The sequence below is a fragment of the Elgaria multicarinata genome, chromosome 22 (assembly GCF_023053635.1).
Source record: "Elgaria multicarinata webbii isolate HBS135686 ecotype San Diego chromosome 22, rElgMul1.1.pri, whole genome shotgun sequence".
Taxonomy (NCBI): domain Eukaryota; kingdom Metazoa; phylum Chordata; class Lepidosauria; order Squamata; family Anguidae; genus Elgaria; species Elgaria multicarinata.
Genome location: NC_086192.1, coordinates 6,294,403 through 6,320,758, shown reverse-complemented (window position 1 = coordinate 6,320,758; position 26,356 = coordinate 6,294,403). Strand labels below are relative to the sequence as shown.

The 26,356-nt window shown below is 43.6% G+C and overlaps 1 protein-coding gene across 15 annotated transcripts in view; it reads right to left on the bottom strand.

Annotated features, from left to right (window-relative positions):
* The window catches only part of MSI2 (musashi RNA binding protein 2), a 529,178-nt gene extending 503,662 nt beyond the window's left edge, over positions 1-25,516 (bottom strand). For all 15 annotated transcript variants that reach the window (XM_063146636.1, XM_063146638.1, XM_063146640.1 and 12 more), the window contains exons 1-5: positions 25,378-25,516; positions 24,863-24,903; positions 24,198-24,279; positions 23,444-23,528; positions 18,980-19,021 (exon numbers count right to left, since the gene is read on the bottom strand). In XM_063146636.1, the coding sequence (XP_063002706.1) occupies positions 18,980-19,021; positions 23,444-23,528; positions 24,198-24,279; positions 24,863-24,903; positions 25,378-25,439 (312 nt within the window). In that variant the 5' untranslated portion in view covers positions 25,440-25,516. The remainder of the gene's footprint in view (positions 1-18,979; positions 19,022-23,443; positions 23,529-24,197; positions 24,280-24,862; positions 24,904-25,377) is intronic.
* Positions 25,517-26,356: the final 840 nt, after the last annotated feature.

The window sequence follows — 26,356 nt, the reverse complement described above, 5'->3', positions numbered from 1 at the left end:
GGGGAAAGCCAGGTTAAACAAGTAGGTTTTTAATAATCGTCCAAAGCATATGATCACTGGTGCATATCACAGAGCGCAGTTCATTCCAGAGGGAGGGTGCCAACACGGAGAAGGCCTGTTGACGTCTCGTTGCCAGTTGGGACTCTCCAGAATGTGGCACGAACAACAACTCCACCCCTGAAGACTGTTGGGCTCTAACAGGTCTATACAGAGGAAGATGATATTTCACGTATCCTAGGTTGCTTAGGAGATATATATATATATATCAATAATAAGATCTTGAACCTGGATCAGTAGCAAACTGGCAGCTACTGATATTACACTACTGCTATATGAATTGTATTGTTAGGGGGGGAAATTTAAGATCATGTTATCGGTTTGTTTCGAAATAATGCAAGTTTGCTTAAGCATAAAGTGAGAAACACACTTTTAAGCTACACACACAGTTAATTTGTGTGCGCACACACAGATGTAAATGTTTGTGCTATCTCAGTAACATCCACATACAGATGGAGGCTGCACATAGGACCTGCAATACAATTAAAAGTCAGAAGCTTAGATGCCTGGTCTGGTTCTTGAGAGTGACAGTTTTCACACTGTGCCTGTTGGAAATCTGAGGTTCCTTAAAAGCTTCTTGGGGCTTTTTTATGAGAAGATAGAAACACAGAGTGGGACAAGATCTTGGAGAGGTCATCTAGCCCAACCCAATGGAGGGTGATGGCTCCAATATCAGTGGGGTGATGGACAGGGTGGATTTGATTTAAATCATGATTTAAACCACTAATTAAAAAGACTCGATTTAATCATGTGACACCCCCCCCCAAAAAAAGTGCACTCTATTCACTGATTTTTTTGAAACTTAGCACTTCAGAGGTAAGGGGGTTGATTCTGTGTACAGAGATTTGCAAAGGAACAATGGGATTGCAATCTCTGCAGATACAAATTCACAGTTTTGAGAACTGTAAAACCAAGCATCTGTGATAATCTAGATAGAAAAAAAATCCCAATAATCTTACAGAAACCTCTGGAAGAGCATGACATTGTGGATGCATTAATGGAATTCATTTACCAAAAAATTTAAACATTCCATGAATATACAGCCTCATGCTACATAATTAAAAACTAATCCTTATTTCATGATGAATAACCTTTGGACTATAATGTATCTGAAATAGAAAACTACCTTTCCTCAAAAAGCATTTTATTTAAAAAATCCGATTTAAATTTAAAAAATCCAATTTAAATAAAAAAACCTCATTTTTTAATTTTTTTAAAAAAAATAATTGATTTTTATCCACCCTGGTGATGGACTTATCCAAGGTGCTTCTGCACCTTGCATAGCTCCTGTCGGGTTGTGACTGAAACCCAGAGTGGATTTGCCGCCCCACTGACATCGGAGACACCAACCTCTACTGGTCCAACCCTGTGGACAATCCAAGATTAACTGTGCAGGACACAACTACAGCATCTCTGAGAGATAGCCATCCAACCTCCACTTAAATCCTTCAACTGGAGGAAGAACCCACTTCCATTTCTCTCAGCTTATCCTTTTTTCCAGTCTTAAATACAGTTTGTTCCGAACCTCGGGGGGGGGGGGAGAGATTAAAGTCTGCGTGAGAATCCGTAAGAATATACATGCATTTTGTGTGCATTTCTCCTGATACATTTTTGTGCAGAACTCTAATATACACATGCGTTGTAAGCCATTTTCCTAATATAATGTATTTCCGACTACTGTATATATTTTTGTGTGCACTTCTCCCTAACATACGCATTTCTGAATGTGTTTTCCAATTGGAGAGCTCCATTGCAAAATTCGGAGTCTGCGTTTCAGAGCGTGTATTGATCCGAACATCAGAAATCAGGTAAGTTCACGTTACAATGCAAACCAAACCAATTTCTTTCCCATCCCTAGAAACAGCTTGTATGACTAGATAGCTTCTCCTAATGTTTAGACAAAACCTGCTTGCTTGCATCTTACAGAGACCACATAACACCAGTCTTAAAGGAATTTCACTGGCCTCCTCTGCGTCCCACAAACGCGAGACATACGCTATGGCTGGATGTGGGAGAGGGCCTTCTCTGTTGTGGCACCCCGACTGTGGAATGCCCTCCCCTTGGAGGCCCGATTGGCACCAACACTGATTTTATTCCGGCACCAAGTAAAAATAGCCTTTAATGGTTAAATTCACTAAGATGGCACATTGTTTTAACTGTTTAAATTGTTTTTACTGCTTTTAAACTATTTATCGTTTTAACTTGGTTCATGGTTTAATTTGTTTTTAGCGGTGTATATTAATTGTTTTATACTGTATGCTTTTATCTGCACGCCGCCCTGAGATCTTAATGATATAGGGCGGGATAGAAATGTTTTAAATAAATAATAAATAAATTTCCACTCCTGGGTTCTCGTAATTCCTCTGGAGCAACTGAGAACACGTCTCCCCCATCTTCTGCATGGCAGCCGTTCAGATTAAAACTTTTAAAATATAATGATAATTGCATAAGCAAACTAAGTTAAACATAAATAACTTGAGGGGGGAAAAGGCTGGTTTATGTTCCTAAAGCAGCCCTCCCCCACCTGGTGCTCTCCAGATGTTTTGGACTACAGTGTCCATGTTGCCTGAGGCTGATGGGACCTGAGGTCTAAAATATCTGGAGGGCACCAGGTTGGGGAAGGCTGTCTTAAAGCAACAAAGTGGCTTTAGTTCTGTAAAGAGCGCTAAAAAAAGTATTCTTTGTTTTTCAATTCCCACCCCCCCAATGTATCTCTCCTCTCTCATCTCACACTATCGCCCCGCTCGTGCTCGTCGCTCCTCTGATGCCATGTTTCTCGCTTGCCCAAGGGCCTCTACTTCCCTTGCTCGGCTTCGTCCATTTTCTTCTGCTGCCCCTTACGCCTGGAACGCTCTTCCAGAACATTTGAGAACTACAAGTTCAACCGCAGCTTTTAAAGCTCAGCTAAAAACTTTTCTTTTTCCTAAAGCTTTTAAAACTTGATGTTGTGCGGACTTTATACTGTTAGTTTTACCCTACCCTGTGCCTGTTTGCATTCTCTTCCCCCCCTTATTATTTTATTATTATTTTATTAGAATGTAAGCCTATGCAGCAGAGTCTTGCTATTTACTGTTTTACTCTGTACAGCACCATGTATTGATGGTGCTATATAAATAAATAATAATAATAATAATAATAATAATAATAATAATAATAATAATAATATAGAGCTACAGCTACAGAGCTGTAGAAATGATCAGCAAAGGCAGACCAGCTTCTCTGAAAGACAGCTTGCCTGCCACTATGGATCACTGCTGCAACACACAGTCACTGCGGACAGATGGGCATGGTTAAAAGCTAGAATGGAACGGTTCCCCAAAAGCCAAAAGTTTGAAAGCCGCTGCCTTAGGGCAAACCACTGAGGAAACCTGATGAGAGAAGGTTAAAAGAGCTGGGATTGTTTAGCTTTGGAAAAAAAGGCAAGAAAGGGGAGACGTGAGAGAGGTGTACAAAATTATGCCTGGTGTGGAGAATGCGGACAGGGAGACATTTTTCTCCCGCTCCTATCATACTAGAACCGAGCATCATCTCATGAAGCTGGCTGGTGGGAGATTCAAGACAAAGAAAAGGAAGCGCTTCTTCACACAGCGCATAGTTAAAACTATGGGACTGCCTCCCACAAGATGTGGTGATGGCCACCCATTTGGAGGGCTTTAAAAGGGGGTTGGATAAATTCCTGGAGGAGAAGGCCATCAATGGCTACTAGCCCTGGTGGCTATGTGCTACCTCCAGTATCAGAGGCAGTAAGCCTATGTTCACAAGTTGCTGGGGAACATGGGCGGGAGGCACTCAGGTCCTGCTTGTGGGTTTTCCATGGGCGGCTGTTTGGCCACTGTGTGAAAAGAATGCTGGACTACATGAACCTTGGTCTGATGAAGCAGGACTCTTCTTACATCCTTATGATACAGCAGCTTCACGGCTCGACACACGCAGGTAATGTGCAATCACTAAGCAGGCAGCACAGACAGAGGCTGCTTTCGCCATCACCCAAGATATGACGCTCTTCAAACGAAAGGCGGTTCGTATCTGCAGGTGAGACTCCAGGGCTGTTACTAGTCCTCAGTGCCCACTGGTGCCAATGGAAATTTTCCCCCTTGGTTTAATTGCTATGCAAGGGGCAATTTTCAAAGAGGATTGCAGCTGCAGAGGGGAAGGTTTACTTCCTCCTTGCCACACGCTAAGCACAACACGCACACCCCAAATTCTCTCCCTGCATGGAAATTAAGCTTAGGAAAAAACGTTATTCCATTGGCTTGGGAAGATTTGGGGCCGGCTGCAAATTAAATGAAGAATTTATTTTATTTCAGATAATTTGAATGAGTAGTTAATTGCCTGCCTTTGCCTCCTGTGAAACTTAAATAAATCCTCGTAATTATTTCTACACATACATGGAAAGATATAAATCAACATTTGCTCATTTTATGCAGATTTGTGTCCTATGGGCCTGGCCCCAAAATCGTTTTAAGTGCCTAGCAACACCCGTGGCTGACAGCAATCAAATAACACCGAAAGCATGTGTTTGAACCAGCCCACTTGCACAGATCAGAAACGCACAGGAGACCACACTCACTGCGCAGTTTTGACAACTATAACCTAACAAGGTACGTAAATACACACACACACCGCTGAGCATGTATTAGTTGAGCTTGTGTGCAAAAAACAAAAGAAAAACCCCAAGCAAAATCAGCTCTTCAAACACAGCAACATAAAAATCGTTGATTTTAAATTAGACATATTGGGCCAATTCACACGCTACTGAGGAAGGGTGGTTAAGGTAATTATTGAGTGGGGAGTGTTCGGGAAACCACGACGCATTCGCCCGATACACAACAGGGAACCGCGTGGCGCCACGTGGTTTATGTACCACTCTCCGCTCTGTGGTTACTCCACCCTCCTCCCACTGCTGTGGCCGTGGGTATCCCAACGGCTACCGTGGTGGGATTCAGGTCACGCTGGACGCTGTAGCCAGCACATGGTGATCTCAGCCATTGAGGGAGTCCACACAGAGCTAGAGCGCCGCTGGAAGTTGCGGCAGATTCGTTAGTCACTGCATTTTGTGTGTGGAGTGGGTGTAATAATAATAATAATAATAATAATAATAATAATAATAATAATATATTTATTTATTTGTTACCCGCCTCTCCCTCTGGATCGAAGCGGGGTACACCGCAAATAAAAACACCATAAAATACAAAGCTTTTCACAGTCTAGCTCCTTCCTAGCTCTCCTCTCTCATCTCACACTATCGCCCTGCTCGTGCTCTTCGCTCCTCTGATGCCATATTTCTCGCCTGCCCAAGGGTCTCTACTTCCCTTGCTCGGCTTCGTCCATTTTCGTCTGCTGCCCCTTACGCCTGGAACGCTCTTCCAGAACACCTGAGAACTACAAACTCAATCACAGCTTTTAAAACTCAGCTAAAAACTTTTCTTTTCCCTACAGCTTTTAAATATTGAGTTTGTTCTGACTCTATACTGTTAGCTTCACCCTACCCGGTGCCTGTTTACACTTCCCTGTGCCTGTTTGCATTCTCTTTCCCTCCTTATTGTTTTATTATGATTTTATTAGAATGTAAGCCTATGCGGCAGGGTCTTGCTATTTACTGTTTTACTCTGTACAGCACCATGTACATTGATGGTGCTATATAAATAAATAAATAAATAAATAAATAATAATAATAATAATAATAACATGCAACTAATTCAAACATTTAAAACCAGCGCATCATTAAAAGCAGCACACCATTAAAAAAAAGGCACCTTAAAATTCAACTGGGTAGGCCTGCCGGAAGAGATCAGTCTTTATGGCTTTCTTAAATCCCGGAAGACTGTTAAGTTGACGAATCTCTCCTGGCAAGCCATTCCACAAACTGGGAGCGGCATAAGAAAAGGTCCTCTGGGTAATAGTTGTCAGCCTTGTTTTTGTTGGCTGGAGTAAATTCTTCCCAGAGGACCTGAGTGTGCGGGGCGGATTGTACGGGAGAAGGCGATCCCGCAGGTAGCCCGGACCCAAACCACGGCTGACACGGTAAGCCACCTCAGGGCCCCTTAACGCCACTGCAGTGGGAGTGGTTTTATTAGCCATCATTGTTGGGTTATTCTTTCCCCACACGACGCGCTAAGCCACTATGGTTCACCTCAGTGGCTTAGCGTTGTGTGTGAACAGGCCCATTAAAACACTACAAACCAGACGAGAAGTTCGCATCAGAGGATTTCAAACAACAGATATAAGGAGAGAACAACTGGCCATTTGTGATGGCAGCACCTTGGGCTACGGACTTGTTTACTGGGCTTGTTTCCTTGTTTATTTTTGTCAGATCATATTAGCAGATCAGAAGTGGAACTGCGTAATCCTTGTTGGAGAGTGCCCCAGAAGCAGCGGAAGTAATGCAGCTTGGTCAATAACTAGCAATATCCCATCTGAGCATGGCCCCAGGAGGGGGAAAGAATAGAATAAGCAATACAGGTTTCTGTGCATTCCTTTCCTTGTCGGCTTCTCAACGTAACCTTATGAGCAGGCTCAGTTGATCGATACTAGTCAAAGCCCCCAAATTCTCCCAACAAAGAAAGAAAGCCTACAGTGAACAGAATCCATATCAAGATGACCGGGCAAAAAATATTTGGCACCCATCAGGAGAAGAAAAAAAAGATGCAATGCCCTATAGGAAGGCGTGCATCACCCAGCTCCTGCTGTATCGCAGGACTACAGCCAAGACACTCGCTTTACCAGAGATTAGGAAGGAATTGGATTGACAGCAAAGGTTTGCAAACTCATTTTATAATGACCTCCCTAAGTCAAGAAAAACAGAACACCATTTAGGCATCATAAAGGCACAAAGACAGCTCAACTAGCAGCATTTACTTGTCATTCTTGCCCAAGGGCACGGGAGTATTCCTAGCCCAAGGGCACAGAGTAATCCTAACAGAAAAAGTGCATTTTAAGGACCCTAAAGAAGAAATTGGGGAGGGGGCGCGGAACTTCATAGGTTTCCTATCGTGTCAATCTACACAAGTTCAAGAAAGATGCTGCACTGATTGGGGAATGGGGTTGACACTACACTGAATCCAATCCGGTCCGGGCTAAAATGCACAGGGCCGGCCCTACCATTAGGCAGGATGAAGCTGCCTCAGGTGGCCAACGCTAGGAGGCAGCAGCAAGGTGTTCAGAGAGAACTGTTTGCCATGCAGCCTACTCTGGAACGCCCCCCTAACTTAGCCTTTAAATTTTATCTGTACGCTGCCGTGAGATTCTAGTGATATAGGATGGGATGCAAACGTTTTAATAAATTAATAAATAAATCCAGCGGAGAACACTGTCCCATCATTAGTGGGGAGGACGGATTCGTCTGCCAGTGCAGTCAGCATTTGTACATATAATGGGAAGGGGACGCCAACTTTGCCTCAGGTGGCAAAATGTCTTGGTCAGGGGCCTTGCTAAAATGGATTAAGGAGGCAACATGACTGTACTCCTTAAGAACACACTTACTACACTTCAATGCCATCTAGTTTGCTAGTTGGGCGGTAGAGAAGAGACAGAAGAAATCCACGCCCATAGAAACGCCTATGGAATCTTCAAGACATTAACTCTCAATTTCATTTTAAATACCACAGTTCAAAACCAGAAAGAACACCGCACAACCTCTTCATCTCTGAGTGTGAAAATGGATCATAACATGTCCGGATCTGCAAGGTGTAAAACAGACTCTGCTTAAAGATGTGGATCTTCTCGCAAGGGCCTCCTTATTCTTTTTTGGAAGCACTTCCCCCCCAAAAAAAAGAAGAAGAGAAGGAACTTGAGATGACGCTTTCCTTTCCCCTCCAGCACGGGCTCGCTCCACTCGGGTAGCCAACAAGAAAGCCATTTTCGACTGTGTTACGATTTCAAAGCTACAAACCCATCGTAGATGAAGAACCTAGCAAGCTGCCAACGGAAGCAATTAGGGGGTGATTCACAAAAGCAACCCAATGCATTCAGAACACACATGAGGTGGATCCGGGAAGCAGAGCTCAAAACACCCGGAAAACTGCCATGTCTTCACCAAAGAGGCAGGCTCACCCACACTGCCCTCCCATGAGCCCTGCATCCATTCGTGCACAATAAGGATGGCAGAATTCACCTTGGAGACAGTTTTCAGAGATCTCTGCGGGCATTTTTTAGAAATCGTAACCCCCCAGAGAAGGCCCAAATAGCCAGTCCTGGGCCGAGATACGTTCAGCTTCTCCAAGGAATAAAACCTTTCCCCCCCCCTTCAACATCTTGAGAATTTGTCTCTTTTTCCCACCCTGCACCATAAGTTCAGCATACTTCCAAGGAGCAAGGGGCCAAATGGAACAATCAAAGGCAACACATCAGGTTGGCCATGAACGGCTACAAAAGGACCCAAATTCGATACCACAATTATAAACGCATCGGCTTCTGGCTGAGTTCCACATCCCAGATGGGGGATCCACGGCTGCCCCCTCTTAAGTCCCCCTCCTTGCTGCTGCCTATTCATCTTCCCTCTCTGAGTGTGCAAGCCAGAAGAAGAAGCGGCTATCGCTTTTCTTGCCCTTCCTCTGGGCAGCAGTGCCTACCAGGCTTTGAGAGAGAGGGCAAGCAATACTCCTTGGGCAGTATTCCTTCTGTGCTACTCCTGTGGCGTAGCATGGAGCACAGAAGGAATGAGGAGCGTGGAAAGAATACTGCCCAAGGAGCTCCCTAAAATGGAACTGACAGAGTCTTCAAATTACAGAGCGGGTCTAGTTCAGCTTCTCCCAACCTGGCACTTTTAGAATCATAGAACAGTAGAGTTGGAAGGGGCCTATAAGGCCATCGACTCCAACCCCCAGCTCAATGCAGGAATCCACCCTAAAGCATCCCTGACAGATGGTTGTCCAGCTGCCTTTTGAATGCCTCTAGTGTGGGAGAGCCCACGACCTCCCTAGGTCACAGGCTACATTGTTGTACTGCTCTAACAGTCAGGAAGCTTTTCCTGATGTCCATCCAGAATCTGGCTTCCTGTAACTTGAGCCCGTTATTCCGTGTTCTGCACTCTGGGAGGATCGAGAAGAGATCCTGGCCCTCCTCTGTGTGACAACCTTTTAAGTATTTGAAGAATGCTATCATGTCTCCCCTCAATCTTCTCCTCTCCAGGCTAAACAGGCCCAGTTCTTTCAGTCTCTCTTCATAGGGCTTTGTTTCCAGACCCCTGATCACCATCGTTGCCCTCCTCTGAACACGCTCCAGCTTGTCTGCGTCCTTCTTAAAGTGTGGTGCCCCAAACTGGACGCAATACTCAACATGAGGCCTAACCAGAGCCGAATAGAGGGGAACCAGGACATGTGCCGGCCTGGAACGCCCATAATTCCCAGGTAGCATGGCCATCTGGCCAGCACCAGGTCGGGAGAAGCTGGTCCAGTCGCTTTCGCTTGCTTTATAAAAGGCTGGGTAGACATTATTTGGAAACAGGGTTTGTAGATTCTATTAAGCACAGCAACACACACACTTCTCCCTATGTTCCGAACTCATAACCAGCTAATGGTGCCATGTGCCAGATCCAGAGCCTAACGCAGCATCGCTTTTGAGCTCCTGCCAATGCACACACGACCAGGCTGGAAGCCGGCATTTGGAAATCCTTCCTCTCCCATGGCTACCACCCATCCAGCACACTTGCACAGACCTGCCCTGAAAAGTACCAGAGGAACGCCAGGATTTGAGACGGCATCTAGATAAAAATTAGAAACACTTAACTCCCGTTTCCCCTCTGCATGGGCTGTATCGAAGACGCATGCTGTGTTACGCTATTTCCAGCATCTCTGCTAAAAATAAGACATGCGTTTTCTCAGTAATGCCGGTTCTCAGCATATCGGGGGTGAGGAAGGGGAAGAAGAGAGAAGGAATCACGTACGGCAGCAGGCCAAAAGAAGAAGAATCTATTATCATTAACTAGGCTGTCACTAGCAGTGGCAAATAAATGAATTTGATGGGTTTAGATCAGTCATTAGCAGACCTACCCCCGGGCTGACAACAGCCGAGCACTTGGTAGGCAGAGATGCTGAGAAAGTTGAGAAGCAGAGAGAGGAGTGGAAGGACAACACCCACATCTCATGCGGCTTCTTTTCGGCTTTCTTCTGCCCTGCATCCCAACAGCAAAAGGCTAGAGTGCGGGGAGGATACACAGTCAGAGCCAGTGTGGTGCAGTGGCTAAAGTGTCGGACTGGGAGTCGGGAGATCCGGGTTCTAGTCCCCACTCGGCCCTGGAAGCCCACTGGGTGACTTTGGGCCAGTCTCAGACTCTCAGCTCAACCCACCTCACAGGGTTGTTGTTGTGAAGATAAAATGGAGAGAAGGAGGATTATGGATGCCGCCTTGGGTTCCTTGGAGGAAAAAAGGCAGGATATAAATGTAATAATAATAATAATAATAATAATAATAATAATAATATCATCTCCTTTTTAAGAGGGAGGAAATATAAACCCATCCAGAAAGTGGGGACACACACACACACACACACCAACCAGATGCTTATTTCTGGCCAACAAGCGAATTAATCTTGATATTATTATATTCTTAATAATAATTGCTTATAATTTATTAATCACTATTAATCACCAATGTTCATTTACATGCCTTCTTTCTCCCTCCCCCCCTCCCCCAATTCCCCAAATTTATTTATTTATTTATTCTTTATGGGTGCAATCCTACACATGTTTAGACATACTTTGAATGGTTTTAATTTTTGTGAACCGCCCAGAGAGCTCCAGCTATTGGGCGGTATAGAAATGTAATAAATAAATAAATAAGGAAAAAAGTCCTACAATTTCCAGCATGCTGGGAGCTGAAGGGCCTTTTTTATATATATATAAACATGCATAAGATTGCACTTATTGCTGTTCCCACAGCTCCCCAGCGCAGTTTACGCATTGCACAGTTAGAACGCAACGATACAAAAAATTCTACCAAGATTAAAAAAAATAACATGACGCTGTGTCTCCCATCAAGGAGTTGCGCACATTTAATTTTGGAAATCCTACATTCCCTTTCAATTGCATCAGGCTTTTGATGCGGATAGCAACACAATTTAAATCCTTTGCAACTCTTTGCATCCTGCATGTAACCGCAGATTCAAAGCTCTACCACAGTTACCTTTCTACCTTTGCCCACACAACCAAGAATTACACAACCCATACCACAAATTTCTTGGAAGACACAGTTGCCTGGGACAGCATAAATCGCTGCGATTACACGTACTTGTAATCCGATGTAAACAACCAATTGTGCAGACCCTAATTAAGGCTATTTTAAAGAAAAGGGATTGGCAAGGGCAAATAGTTCCCCCCCAGCCATTATGAGCTGCATCTTCTTTCTTTCTAAGCGCTTTGCATCATTACAGAGGCAGCCAAACACTGATGATACCGAATGGACAGGTGCAGACATACTGACGATGATTGCTCAACCTCCTCTTTACGCCTGCAACAGGCCAACGGAGGATAAAAGGAATATTTCTGCACTTACTAAAAAGGGCTAGTTTACATAATGTCTTGGCGAGACTCATAGCTCAGTGGCAGAGTACCTGCTTTTCATGCAGAGAGGATTCCAAGTTCAATCCCAGGCATTTCCAGCTAAAAGGATCAGGGAGCAGTAGATAGGAAAACAGTCTGTCTGTGATCCTGGTGACCCAACTGCCAGTCATAGAGAGAGAGAGAGCACAGAACTGGATGGCCCAGTGGCCGGACTTGGTATAAAACAGCTTCCTATGTCCATACAACCAAGAGCGTCTTAGGATGGCAATTGGCTATTGCCATCCTAAATCAGTAACATGGCACTTCTATAAACAACGGGAAATCCCTCGGCCTTTTCGCCGCTCGCTCTTGCTCACTCAACCAAGACATTGAGGTTGTTGGTACAACACGCTAACCCACACTCAGCGGTGGAGTGCGGGTTGTTGTTGAACTGTGGGTTGTTTGTAAGACCATGGGTTAGCGTGTAGTCTGAACCCAGGACATTTCCCACAAGGTGGCTTGTTAACCATGCTCTGACAACCCCAACAACAAACCATGGCTTGTCAAGGTGGCTTGTTTGAGGGAAAAAAACACTGCATGGTTAACTAGTGTGCCCCACAGCACAAATTCCCAAATGTATCCATGGGCCCAAAAAGGCTTGAAGCTCCTGAGGTAGGCTGAAGAGGCATCTGCCGTCAGGCATTTGTGCTGTACCTCAAATGGCAGCTGCCCTGCCTCCAACACAAGTGTTAATGCTTGGGCATGTTCATACAAGGAACGGTGATTCTTAAGCTATCTTGGTCCTGCACTTTGAATCGATCACAGGAACAATGAAGATGATGCAAGCTCTGAGTTATATGACGTGATCTTGGTGCTCCAGTTAAAAGCCTGGCAGCTACATCTTGAACCGTGTGTGTTGGCAGGCTAACAGCTTCTGAGAACTAACTGGAAAGACTGCACGGAGTACAAAACACATCACAGCCACACAATGGCTGCATTCACACATAACATTAAGCCATGGTTCATGTTATCCATGGTTTGTTGCTTTAGCCATAAATCACCTTGCAGACAATCAAACAAACTACAGCTTGTTTTCCGTATCTCTGGTTTGTTTCTCTCCCCACCACCCAGGCAGCCTTCAGAGCGGTTCCGTTTTCAGAATGCTCTTGCTGGACACGGCCGTTATGCTGAGAACACCGACGCAAACAAGCCAGGGATAAGCCACAGTTCTGGATTCAAACATCACAACAAGCTACGGTTGAAACAAGCCAGATTTCGTAAGCCAACAGCAAACTGTGGCTTTTATTTGCGGTCTGTAGCTGGTTAACAAACCATGGGTTGTTTTTGTAGATCAGTTCAGGCACAAGAACAAGTAAGATTTCAACAAAACAATGTGGCTTAGCGTTACGTGTGAACCAGGCCAATGCAAGAAAAAGGGATGCACACTGTATGCAGAAGAAATAGTGCAGATGAACACAACAAAGTCCAGAAAAATTCTAGTGTCTGCTACCTCCAGTGATTTTTCTTTAAAAAGCATAGACAAGAACTTTGCAGGGGCGGGGATTACCTCCACTATACATTTCATATTACCAACATCTTTACTGCAAACACACACACACACTATCCGCAGCCTTGACTTAAAGCTAAGTACCATGCCCAAAGAGCAGGCTAAGGTCTTTCAGGGTCAAGGTCGGCAGAGTTTGCACACACCTGAGGAGCTATTTCAGCAGCAACCAATTCCTGTAGATCCAACCATCAACTAGCTCAGTTGAACTTTTTGCATTTTGAAAGCAAACACCAGCTATTTAAACTAGGGCAAATTAACTTTTCAGTTCAGAAACTTTATTTAGGCAGGTGATCTTAAAAAAAGAGCCAGCAAACATTTGTGTAGTTAGAAAGTAGGAATGGCACTAAGCAATCACATCCATTCTGCCTTTCTACGTTTTTGTCTGTTCTCCCTATTATAAGCCCTTTTTAAAACACAAACCTTGTCAAATCAGAATGGATTAATAGGAAGAAATATCCAAAAAGCAGGTGCAGGTAAAAATATAGGCTTTCCACCTGGGGAAAGCATATGCTGAACATAGAAGCTGACATATGTTTTAATATTTTCACTGCACCTTTGAGACGTTCACAGGGGGGTGGACTCTATACAAGGAGGATTTAGGTTGTTTGCATTATGAGAAATTCTCATGTTACCAAAACTCCAGACCCTGGGATTCAAGCCTAAAAAAAGGAGTTTCCACTTATCTACAGCAAAGCCATTGCAAGAAACAAAAAAAAATTAGTAGCTACTTTACGAACATTGCAAAAGCTTTTGCGAACTATCCTGAAAGCCAAGATAGCATGAACCTCAGCAAGAGAGAAGCCATGGCTCGGTGGTATTATGTCCGAACCCAGAACTCATTACAATTCTGGCTTGTTGGGCGAGAGATAAGACAAATTTCCAGGTTTGGATGCAACGCTAAACATACCAGTGATGGAGTGTTATTGAGGCTGTTCATACAACATACTAACCCACACTCAGTGGTTTACCATTTCTTGTGAACCGGGACAGAGTGTAAAAACAAAATAATTTATTACAGGGAAACACAGCAGTGTTTCCCTGTGTTAAGAATGAAGAGTACAAACAGCATTCCATCATGTTAAAAGCCATTATTGGGGGGTGGGTCATTCTAGCATCCTAAAATGGAAAATATTTCACCAATCTTTCTGAAACGGAGTCCTGCCAGAAAGAAATGCTGAGAAGTTGTTATGGCAGCACCTAGCTTTGTATGTAAACTGAACATTTCCAAACTTTGGAAAGGGTACCTTTCGGACACAACCCAGTTAAAAGTTAAGCTGTTTTTAAGCCCCGTTGGGTTCAATAGGAAAGTGAAATATGTGCTTTGAAATTTCTTCATTCAAAAGAAAAGCAGTAGATCTTAAGAACTGCTTAAGACTGGCTGGATGCCGCTTTTTATTTACATCAGAGTAGCCTTCTAAATTTGCAGTATATAGAACCTGGGTTGAACGTTGCTCTTCTGGCAGTTGTAAACCTTAGTATGAAAATTTGGGCAGTCACAGCAAATATTGAACAGGCTTTTGAAAAATCAGTTACAGTTTCACTCTGGTTCAGAAAGTTTTAGTCAAGTTGCCACACTTACTACATCAGTGTACATGGTACAGGAATACACAATCAGCATGCTTGCGATTTCTCCAACACTTTTCCCTACCAACTCAGGCCCATCCTTATGGTATCTTAATTTTTCAGGCAAACTCATCACCTGAAATTGCACCACAGCTTGTGGAATTGGAGCAAATGCACAAAGGGCAAGAAAACATAAGGGTTTTTGCTTCTGGTTGTACTGCATCATTGGATTTATAGTCTTCATACCCAGTGTTGCAGCGTAATCTAGAGCAAGAAGCCCACATTGTGAAACTATTCCAGACCTGTAAGTAAACATTACTATAAGGAATGGCAGGAAAAACAAAACCAACCAACACATATGCAGATCGGATTTTACTAGAAATCAGTCCAGAAAAATAGAGCTGAAACCTTCCAGGAATTGCACATCACTATTTTTAACCATTGTAATGGCACAGAACGCAGAAATGCCTCTGAGAAAATGCATACAGCAGGGCCTTTTTAGGGACTCATCCAATGACTGATGAAATTGCTTCTTGACAAGTACCTTGTCAACTCATTAGCTCTGTTGAGACCAGGATGCAGTTATGGAAGCTTAACTATGGTTTGGCGTGATGCCTGAGCTGACAAACCGTGGTTTGCGATCCACCCATGAACCATATGCAGTAGGATTTGCACCAACTTGGTTTTTGCATGATGTCCCGAATTAACAATCCATAGGTACAAGGAAGCAAAAGCAGAGAAGCTACTCTAGGCCAGTTTCTCCATTATATACTTGAAAGCTCAAACCATGGTTTGTGATCCAAACCATGGTTAGGGGAAACCATGGTTAAGTGCGATATTTGAACCAAGCCAGGTAAACCACTCTAGGCCACAGTTTTCTCCATTATATACTTGAAAGCTCAAACCATGGTTTGGGATCTAAACCATGGTTAGGTGCAATATTTGAACCAAGCCAGGTAAGCCGCTCTAGGCCACAATTTTCTCCATTATGTACTTGAAAGCTCAAACCATGGTTTGGGATCTAAACCATGGTTAGGTGCAATATTTGAACCAAGCCAGGTACAGCCTCTTCTAAAACGTGAAAAAAGTGGGGGAAATGAACCCTCTCCTCTGCCTCTTCCTGGGCAGGATCTACACTACTGCCTATAATGGTTTATAATGGTTATGACAACTGTTCAGGCCCAGGACACATTACAAATACCGTTTTCATACCGTTTTTAAAGTGTTATATCCTGCTTGGTGTAAATCAGCCCCTGGTGTATTTCCAGTGGGGAGGGTGTGGGGAGAAATGTTATAGTGTGATGTTTTAATTGAGCCGTACTTGAAATTGCCCTACAGAAGGCAGGCAAGGGTCGGACCCAATTTTAGTCCTATTCGTTTCAGTGGGTCTACTCTACGTACGACTAACTCTAGATACAACCCTAACTGGTGCCCTTTGGCCTTTTATCGTGACTTATTTACAGCTCACATTTACATTCCTCAAGGGCCGTTTGTTCCAGGGGACTTCTCAGCTACATCCCCTGCAACTGTGGAATGCCATCCGCAGAGAAACCAACCAAGTACCTTCACTATTATGCTTTAGAAGACGAGTAAAAACATTCATTCCACTTGGCGTTCCATGTGGCTGATACTGCTGTCCTTTAGCAAACCAACTAATTTTGCCGATTTGATAGACATTATCTAAAGTAGTTTTATATAAACTACTTTATACTTGTATATCTCTTCTGCCTCGTTTTATATTGTAACGCTGGTTCTCTATGATGTTAACTGTATTTTTGGCTAAAACCTACTTTAACAATTAACAATATTAACACATGTAATATGATAACATCAATCCAGGTTTTTTTTCCCAATGAAAATCTAACTTCAGCTGCAATCCTAGTCCTCTTATCTGGAAGTAAGCATCATCGAAATCAATGGGCCTTCCGAGTACAAGGTAGAGGATTCCAGTGTTAATAGCTAAATATACCCTTAGCCACTTTTCTCTCTTGTATTTTAAAAAATCACCAAGATAAGCAAGCTGGTCCACAAAGGGGGGGGGGGGAATCCAAAATGCACAGTTGGGCAATACCTTAAATAGGACCAAGGGACATTCTACCAAAATGTGCGAGCATTCGAGTTCTACAGAACTCTTCGTCAGGCTAGGTGAGTTCTGTAGAACTCAAAAGCTTGCACATTTTGGGGGAATTTTGGTTGGCACTGGATGCCCAACTGTAGATTTTGGGGTTTTAAAAAAGAAATTTGAAAAAGCTTTTATATTTTGACACCATCATCATCCTATATGGGCTTACACATACTGGGAGCAAGGAACTGGACTTCGACAGCTTTGGGGTCTTCCTCCAACCCTCTGCATTGAAGTTTGAAGGTCACCAACATTACGATCATTTTAGCAACACTTCTTGGCCCAGGCATTTTAAGCTGTTATGCGGCTCTGTTTGTTTGCTCTGGGTACTTTTATGCTTGATTTGATATACAGTGATGTTGTTTTACGGTCGTATTGTATTATACTGTGGTATATTTCGGTTTTTATGCCTCTTGTATAACACCCTGATCAACTAGGATGAAAGCGGAATGGGTTAAAAAAAATTAATACATAAATAAACCATTGCTGAAATGGCATTTCCGTTTTAGTCTTTAAAATTCAATATTGTTGAAGGTAGTATACTACTACTTCTTCTGAAGAGCTGCAAAATGTTCTCTGGACGTAAACGTTTAGATTTTATATTATTGTGATGCAGCAGCAATTGAGGAAGTCCCATCTCTCGTGAGGGGTTCCATTTGAACAGTCTCTCCTGATCCACGTTCAGGACTTCCTTCTTCTGAACAAATGGACAAGGCAGCAGCAAAAACAACAAATAACTCTAAGAAAAGCCAGTATAAACTGGGCTTGAAAACCAAGCGAATTAAAACGCTGTTGCAGCAGAGATTCCTCCAAGTCGAACGAAGGAGGCCGGGAGAAAAAGAGTCAAAGAGAACTCTGTCAAAAGTTGGGCCTACTAGGCCAGCTACACTCTAGACTCCAGTAAACAGACCAAATTCATTCACTGCTTGTACACATAAATTCTAAGAAAATAAGGCTGGGTATTCACATATGGCTTTTAAAGGAGGCCACACCAAACCTACCAACGTACTTTACACGCCTGTTCAAACTACCTCACAACTGAGCTGTACTACTGTTTGATACATTTAATTAATCCCACATTTCCCTTGCTTTTCTCCCTAACCAGACTGGACAACAGGAAGCGATCCCATACCCGGTTCCAGACCAATTTTACGTATACGCACACCCCTTCCCTTCCAAGAAAACAGGCAGACGGACACTAGCCATGAGTTTCATGTCCAAGTGGAAAGAACTAATTAGTCCCAACTGCAGGAACACGCGGGGAGAGGTGCTGTTAGGGCAAGATGTCCCTGCGCTCATTGAGAAGAATGATTGCAGCTTGCACTCAAAAAGAAAAGGAAAACATCACAGAGATCCAAGAGTATTTCTTCCACGTTAAGGAGGCGAAAGCAGCAAATGCACACAGCCAATGCCGAAAGCAGGCCCTCGCAGCAACCTTGGTACAGCGTTTTGTTTTCGGAGGTAGCTTTCAGACAAAACCTCTTTCGAACGTGACTGACATGCCCTTGCAAGCAACCGAACGCATTACAACAAGGCAGCCCTAAAAGAAGGAAGGAAGGAAGCAAGCAAGCAAGCAAAAAAAAATACAGGACAAGTCACTTATCCAATCCAACTTAAGTCTCTTTGTTTCGACGCTTCTTTCACACAAGCGCTCGGGAGAGCTCAGGCCTTCCAATACCAGCCAGAGGTTTGCGTGCTCAAAAGACTGCGAGGGAGCTAGCATTTCTCAAAAAGTTACGCACTAGAAAGAGCGGCAGGGAAGCGGCACGAGAGGACTGCCCCCCACCCCACCCCACCCCCATCCGTCAGCGAAACAAAGCTGGAAAGCGCAACCTCAAAACACACAAGCCGTTCACTTTGTCCATGTATCACAGCTGCTCAACAACAAGGTTCTGTTATTAAGACCAGAGTAAGTGGGGAGAATAAAAAAAACCCACAGGTTTCTTCCAACAGATGCACAATGAGGACTCAACAAGGAGATGGTTCTGCTGCAGAGAGGCCTTATTCCAACCAAGGCAACTCTCCTGTGGTTCTGAAGGCCCGGAAGACGCCAGGCACTTAAAGACCTTCTTTGCAAAGTCCTTTGCCAGACCTCTCAGGCCTTCCTTATTTGAGACCTGCACTGCCCAGCAACAGTGAGACTCTCAGTGCGGCTTGAAAAAAACACACACATTATCAATCCTTCTTTCTTACCTTAGGCTGAGCTCTTCGGGGAAATGCAACTTTAGGGTCAATCTGTGCAAGAAGGAAAAAAGAAAGATGGAAAGCAACGTAATTTGCATGTTTTCTTCAGAGAGGCAGAAAAAACAAAACAATTACAGTGAACAAGGAATCCCTCGTTTCTCAGGTACAAGAGTTTTGCAGGGCAACTAGAGGGTAGAGGCTCTAGGGGAGAGAAAATGACTAGAAAGGGAACTTGATGTGCTCTGTGAACTTTAAACAATGTACTCCTAACTCCAATTTTTTTAAAAAAAGTAGAACCAGGAGTTCCCTGGTGCTAATTTGACCATCAAATCTTGGATGCATATTATATATTCTGTAAATTACATGTTGTTGTTGTTGTTTTAAATTGACATTTTAGAAAGAGAAACTGCAATCTACAAACCCTTCTGATTTTCAACATATGCAATCTTCAGGCCGTCTGTTTATTTTCTTTTGGGCTGTTAATGCCTCGACAGTGGAAGAGAACTTTTGCTTGTTTCTTTTTAGAACTGCCAGTTTTAAATGATTTTTACCCCAGCTAAAACGCTTGCAAGAAAACTTTTTTTCATTTTTTTAAACAACTGCAACCCTGATTTAGTTTAACAGTCATCCAGACAAAAAAGTGTAAAGAGACTTTTAAAACACAACTACTGAATGTACAAAAACAAGTCTTCAAAGTCCGATGCTAACTTTCTATGAAAAGGAATCATCTATTTAAGACAGATTTAGCTCTGTGTGTGTGGGTTTTAAACTGGTTTAATCCAATAGCACTTTCTGATTTTTGAAGCTACCTTCACTCTTTCATTTTCAACATGAACAATAAATAAATCGGACAACAAAACTATATACCAAACTAAGATTACATTCTTAACAATGGGCTCCTGTCTCCCAAGGTGTTAAAACCACAGATTTATAGCTGCCACGTAAATAAAAACGCTGACTTGTCAACGGGTATATTTGAAAAAAGGTTAACAAAATATATTCCTAATGCTGCAATCCTAAATTCACTCAATGAGAAACAAGTCCTACAGTTAATTCATTCCCTAGTCAATTTATATGGCACCAAGACATCAGTCTCAAATCTACTTTGTGCGGGACACTGTCTGAAATATTTTGGAATCACTCGAAGTAATCAAAATGCTGCACATACCTGGCATAGTTTTATAACCTTTTGAGTGTCAAATTTAGAAATCAGAGGGGAAGGAAGCAGAGCAGAGGCATGGATACCCACACTGTCATTGCTGCTGATAAAGAATTAACCTTAGACATGATATGAATGGGACTGAAATGGAATACAGGATTGTTTCTAAATGGTTTCTGTATTCCTGGCAACGGGCAATGATGTTGCTAGCTAAATTAATGGGGATGTTAACAGAAGCCTTTCACAGCACAAACCTATACATGATTACTCAAAAGTAAATCCCAAAGTGAGTATAGGACTGCAGCCTCAAAAAAATAAATTTGGCAACCCATTTGCCAGTCACTTCAGATGTTTAAACCCTCACTTCTGCTTGCCATCAAGAACTCAGTCTTAACAGAAACCCAGAATTAGAATCGTTTCAGTAGGTGAAAAAAATATCTTTGCTACTTGGGTAACGCAGGACATTTTCAAGCCACTTGCATTCAACTGGTGCCCCTTGGCTGCCGTACCATTCCGCCGATGATAAAACGGTTTTTTAAAAGAAAAATCATATACCTGAGAAATGAGTGATTATGTACCACTGTAATAGTTCATGAAGCATACAGAGAAAACTCATAAATCCTTCATCTAAAAAGCTAACCCTTTCATAGAGATTAACATCATCTACATATATATTCAGCGCTGGCTAGGTATTTGTCTACCAGAGAAATACAACAGGTGTAGATTCCCCATTGAGTCGTCTAAGCATTTAGGGACTTGGGACGGATCGGGGAAAAGGCATCATGCAATTCTTACATCAATTCCACCCCTCAAAGAAAAGTTCTAGTTGTTGCTTTTTTACAAACAGAAACCAAGAAGTGGGGGAAGAGAAACACAGCAAAGAGAAGGTGTGTTCTCTTTCACAGCGCCCACCCACAATATTGTTCTGCAGTTTTCCAGTGGCCGAGATTTAAGGAAGCCGTAAAAACCCTTACAGAAGTGTGATACACACAGAACAAGAAAACTGGAACGCCAAAACGTGGGCGCTGTTTGCATGGCAGCACTACCGCGTTTCCAGATTGGAGTAAATCTTTTGCCGCCGTCTGCATTTTTAGACTGACACGATCCACATGGCAAATCCATACCTGTTGCATATCCCTGTCAACTATTTAAAGAACAGCCAACAGAAAAAAGGGCTACTAAAAATAAAATTAGTTAGTTAGATACAATGCTACTTACTGTATCTACAAGTCCTCTAGGAAATGACTAATAATAATAATACTATTTCTGATACGAATGGCCATTACCTAAACCAAGCTTTTAACGTAACTGTAAACAAGAGCGGCGACTTCCATGTCAAAACCCACCGAGCTCCTTCCTGTGCTGAATGTTGAAACAGAGTCAAATGCTATGCAGTACTAAAAGTACAAGAATCTATCAGAGGTCTTGCAAGACGATATCTCGTCTTGGCTTATTTTTATTTTATTTTAACTCTGGCGGAACACAGATTTTTAGGACAAATACCCTAAGTCCACTGAGTTTGTACTGCATCGTGATTAAACAGATGCAGTTTCTGTCTTGCTTACATCATAAACAAAATAATGCGGACACACCTCAACCCATGTCCTAGCACTTAGCCATAGTGCCCCTCACTAACCTCAAGTACATGTCACAACATTTGCACACAGCAATTATCAGCCTCATCCTGCCCCCACCTTTCTATCTTTCTCGTTGTCAAATTTTAATTGTAAGCTGACCTGCCTTTTTTTCGTCACTCGGTGAAATGCCACGTAGTTAATGGCACTTTCTAAACAATAATAGTCACAAATGCACTCCAGGAATTCATTTTTAATAAGTGGAAGCATAACCAAAGCGGTGTGCTTTTCGGTACAACTCAGGCACCATTTTGAGCATAGGTCAAAGGCTTTCACCTGCCTGAGCTTTCAAAGAAACTTCTTTAAGTTGTAGGTGTACAATTGATTTCTCAGGAGCACAGATGAATCTTACCTATTGCTGCCCCCACAATTAAATAATTAAGGAATGTTCAAGCATGGGTTACATGCTCAGACATGCCTGGCAGAATTCGTACATAAAGTTATTAGAAATCCCCTCCCCCTCTCCCCCAAATCCACCTGCTTCATGTAAGAGCATTGATGGAAATCAAAATCCTGTTTATTTAAAGCAAGTTAATTACATAACAGATCTTAGTAACATTGGAACATAATCTCTCCAACGCTCACATTAAACACATACGTACTCTACATTTACAAATTGGAATATGTCTATTTTTAAAAAACAAATCAAACACAGCACCCACATAAAAACTAATGATAAAAATGGATTTGGTACACATTAGACACTGGCAACAATTAGACTTTTGCCTTCTCAAAAAAAAATTGCACCCATCCCAAAAGCAAACTGCTGAAACAGAGGTGACCTTTACTGGGGTCCTTTTAATAACAGGTTTGCTCAAAGCTTACTAATGCAGTAAAGTTACTATGGCACAAAACTACCTTTCTGGTACCACAGATGAGTTAGGAACTGATATAGTACTGGATATATGGCAGTGAGTGGGGTGGGCCAACTCATGCACTCTTAAATCAAACTAGTATTTAATTCTTCAAGCAGTTTTCAGCACAGGGCACTGGAATTACTTTAGGTACCACCAACAAACAAACAAACTTTGCATTTCTGTTTTCAAGCTAGTTTTTCCTACCTACTAGTTGCAGAGTTTCAGAACACCCTTTCTTGTTTGGTTACAACCTCACCCGCCAAATAAATGGAAGGGCAATGAGACAAAAGGGACTTATGCAATTTATGCAATGTAAACTCACCTTTAAAACTTATAACCTTTTTTTAAAAAAAAATCTGAACAAAAGATGCATCTTCCTGACTTGTAAACCATCTTAACGGCTGATTTCCACCCCTCAACTTCCCGGTGCCTATCCATCCCACAACTTCGTACATCAACGCATAGTTTCTTAAGCAGAGTAGCTTAAATTGTAATTGGCAGAAGTAAAGCTAGGCACCATAAACCAGTTTAAAATTGAACGTGCCTGGCAAGTTAGCAAACATTTTAATGAGTGCTTTTTAAGAGTTATATAAAGCCAGAATGAACTTGCAAGTTCAGTGACAGCCTGGTGTTTCTTTAAGTAGTAAAAACTGAATTAAAAACTCATCCTCCTGGTACACCTTAAGCAGACCCAACAAAAAAAAAGGGTACTGTCTCTTTAAATGAGCCTGTCACAGTCATAATATTGCAGGAAATAAAGGAGACATTAAACACACACACACACACAGAGTCAGAAATATGAATGCCACATCATATAACATACCGTCTTGGAATCTAATTCATGATGAGGTTGAGCTAATACTTTATCTACACTTGCTGGATCAGCAAATGTAACGAAACCAAAGCCCCTGAAATGAGACAAAGAACAAGAGTGGATGGGAAAAAGGGACAGCGAAAAAAACCCCGGCACTAAAAAAAAAAAGCGGCAAAAATATAAAAACATACACACACTTTCATCTCTATTCTAATTTTGCCCTCTTTCAAAGTACCACCTTCTCCTTAAAATATCCTATGGTTCAGGTGGATGCGAAGACTTTTACATTTCTAAAAATGTTAATCCTGTCTCTTACCTCCCCCCCCCCACGCCTCCCCCTCACTCATCTTTCCACATTCAGTTCATGCTTTGTTTTATCCAGAAGTACAGGGCGGATAGGAAGTAACCCTTTTTCTTAAAAAGGAGGGTTAAGAAACCAAAAACACAGTACCAGCAAGTTTTTGCAAGAGGTACTCTGAAATATAACAGGTTCCCACCAGCCAAAATTAAACCCCCTACCAATGTCAACATTGATAAATAAGACATAGAACTTCAAATCAGGACAAGGAGTACTTTAGAAGTTTTGGGGTTTTTTAAAAAGGAAAAAAAAAGATTTAAAACTCCAAGGAATTCTATCATAAAAACAACAACACTGTTGACACTTGCAAAATAGGCAGAATATTCACAGTTCCATTAAACACACACGCACACACAAAGGGATATCTATGCAAAGAAAACTTTGATTTAAAAGGGGTCTCTTTACCTGGAGCGTTTTGTTGTCGGGTCTCTCATGACCATACATTCTCTAATGTCTCCAAATTTACTAAAATAATCTCTAAGGTTATCTGTGGGATGGAAGAAACAGAGAGAGAAAGAGAGAGAGAGCATGGAAGGAAAAGATGGGGACGAGAGAAGGAGAGAAGGAAACAGAAGCAAATGTTTTAAAAAAATATGCACTCCAAACTGGCCACTGAGAAAAAAAAGAGCGACATTTAATTTTTCTTTCATAGAAGGTGGGGAAGGGGAGACCAGAAAGGATAAACCTCTCCCCACCCACCCCACATCAGCCTGCCACCCCTTAAAAGTGCACGCACGCAAATTTAAGGTCGAATAGAGGACTCGAGAAACAGATCTCTTATTTGGAGCAAATAAAATATCTCATCTTCTTAACCTTCTGCAGGGCACAACCATGTGTCTGTCTGTGGCTGGGTAAGGGAGCGTTGGAAGGGGGGGTGCTGTTGGCGGGGAAGGGGGGCCAACCCAAAGAAAGTGACCTGGGATAACAACAAAGACCTATCAAAGGAGGCAGGGCTGAAGGGCTGCGAGTGGAGTGGGAGATGGGGGCGCCCCCCACCTCCCCCTGCACCCTTGCACACGCACCCTTGCACACGCACGCACACACGCACACACACCCTCGCCCCCTCTTACCTGGTGAGGTTTGCCAACTCAGGCCGCCAATAAACATTTTACTGGAAGAAGAAAACATAACTGAGTTAAGCACAGATGTCAGATCGGCCATTTTGACGTGTAACTTACAAAAGCTAAAAAGAAGGGAGAGGTGGAAAGGGGGAGTTGGGGGGAGGTGAAGGAATCAGAGAGCCTGGTTTGGGGGAAGGGGGGGAGGTGGGGAAGGAGGTGGAGGAGCAAAAGAAGGGGTGAAGCAGGGATGGAGCTGCGGGGGGGGAGGGGAGGGGAGGGGAGGGGGGCAGGTCAACACCACCCACCCAAGGTGAGCAACTCAAGAGAGAAGCAGAGAGAAAGCAATCCACAGGGAACCGGCACCAGAACAGCCATTGGGTTTGTTTCTCTCCCATTTATCCCAGATTTGGGAAAGGGACGGGGGCAGAGGGGCGGGAAAGGGGGTGGGGGTGGGGGCTGAGAAAACGGAATAAAGTCGGCATGCAAAAGGAAACAGAGAGGGGGGCGGAAGAGGTCTAACTTACCCAGGGTCGTGCTGCGAGTCGTTGGGGCTCACAGAAATCGCCTGGCTCCCATCTGCCTCCATGGCTGCAACCGAGAAGGAGACTCAACCCCGTGGAGGGAGAGAAGAGGAGGGAGAGAGAAAGAGAAAGAGAGAGAGAGAGAGAGCGGACCCCCCCTCTTTAGAAACCCCCCCACCCTCCCTCCCCCTGGCTCTTTCTCCCCCTTTCTGCCCCCTCCTCCTCCTCCTCCTCTTCTTCCTCTGCTCACTTCTCTTTCTTATCCTTCTTTCCTTTTCTTTCTCCCTCTCTCTCTTTCTCTCTCCCTCTCTCTCTTTTTCCTTCTCTTTGCCTTGCTACCGGTGAATATTACTGGTTGGAGAGGGGGGGGTGGGGGGAGAGGGAGGGAGGAAGAGAGAGAGAGAGAGAGAGAGAAGCCGGGGAAACAGCCAGATCCTTTCACACGTGGGATCAGCTCAGCTCAGCTCAAGCTCCTTGCTTCTCTCCCTCCCCCCTCGCCTCTCTCCCCCTTCCGCGCACAGCCATCCTCCTTCCCCAGCCAGCCAGCCAGCCTGCTCCCTCCCCCCTTCCTCCTCCTCCCACCCCCCCTTTCCCTAGAACGCACGTGGGGCGGAGTTCTAGAACGTAGAGTAACCAATTCGGGGGACGTCACAATCGCCGCCGAGGCTCCGCCCCCTTCTCCGCTCTGCTTCTTTTCTCTCCCCCCCTCCGGCCCGCTCCTCTCCTGCGCGCACCCACAGGGAAGAAGGAGAAAGCGGGGTGGCGGGGAGCAAAACGCGGCGGCGTTCTTGCCCGGCTTGGCCGTGACCTGGATCCTTCGGCTGGCCTCCATGGTTGTGCGCTGCGCCGAGAGAGGCGGCATGGGAAGGGCCGGGCGATGCCAGCCGCTCACTCAGTCAGCCTGCTCTCTTTTCCTTTCTCTCTCTGACCCGGTTTCCCCATGGAAGCAGGTTTAGCAATGCTTCGGTGCTCAAGTGAGCAC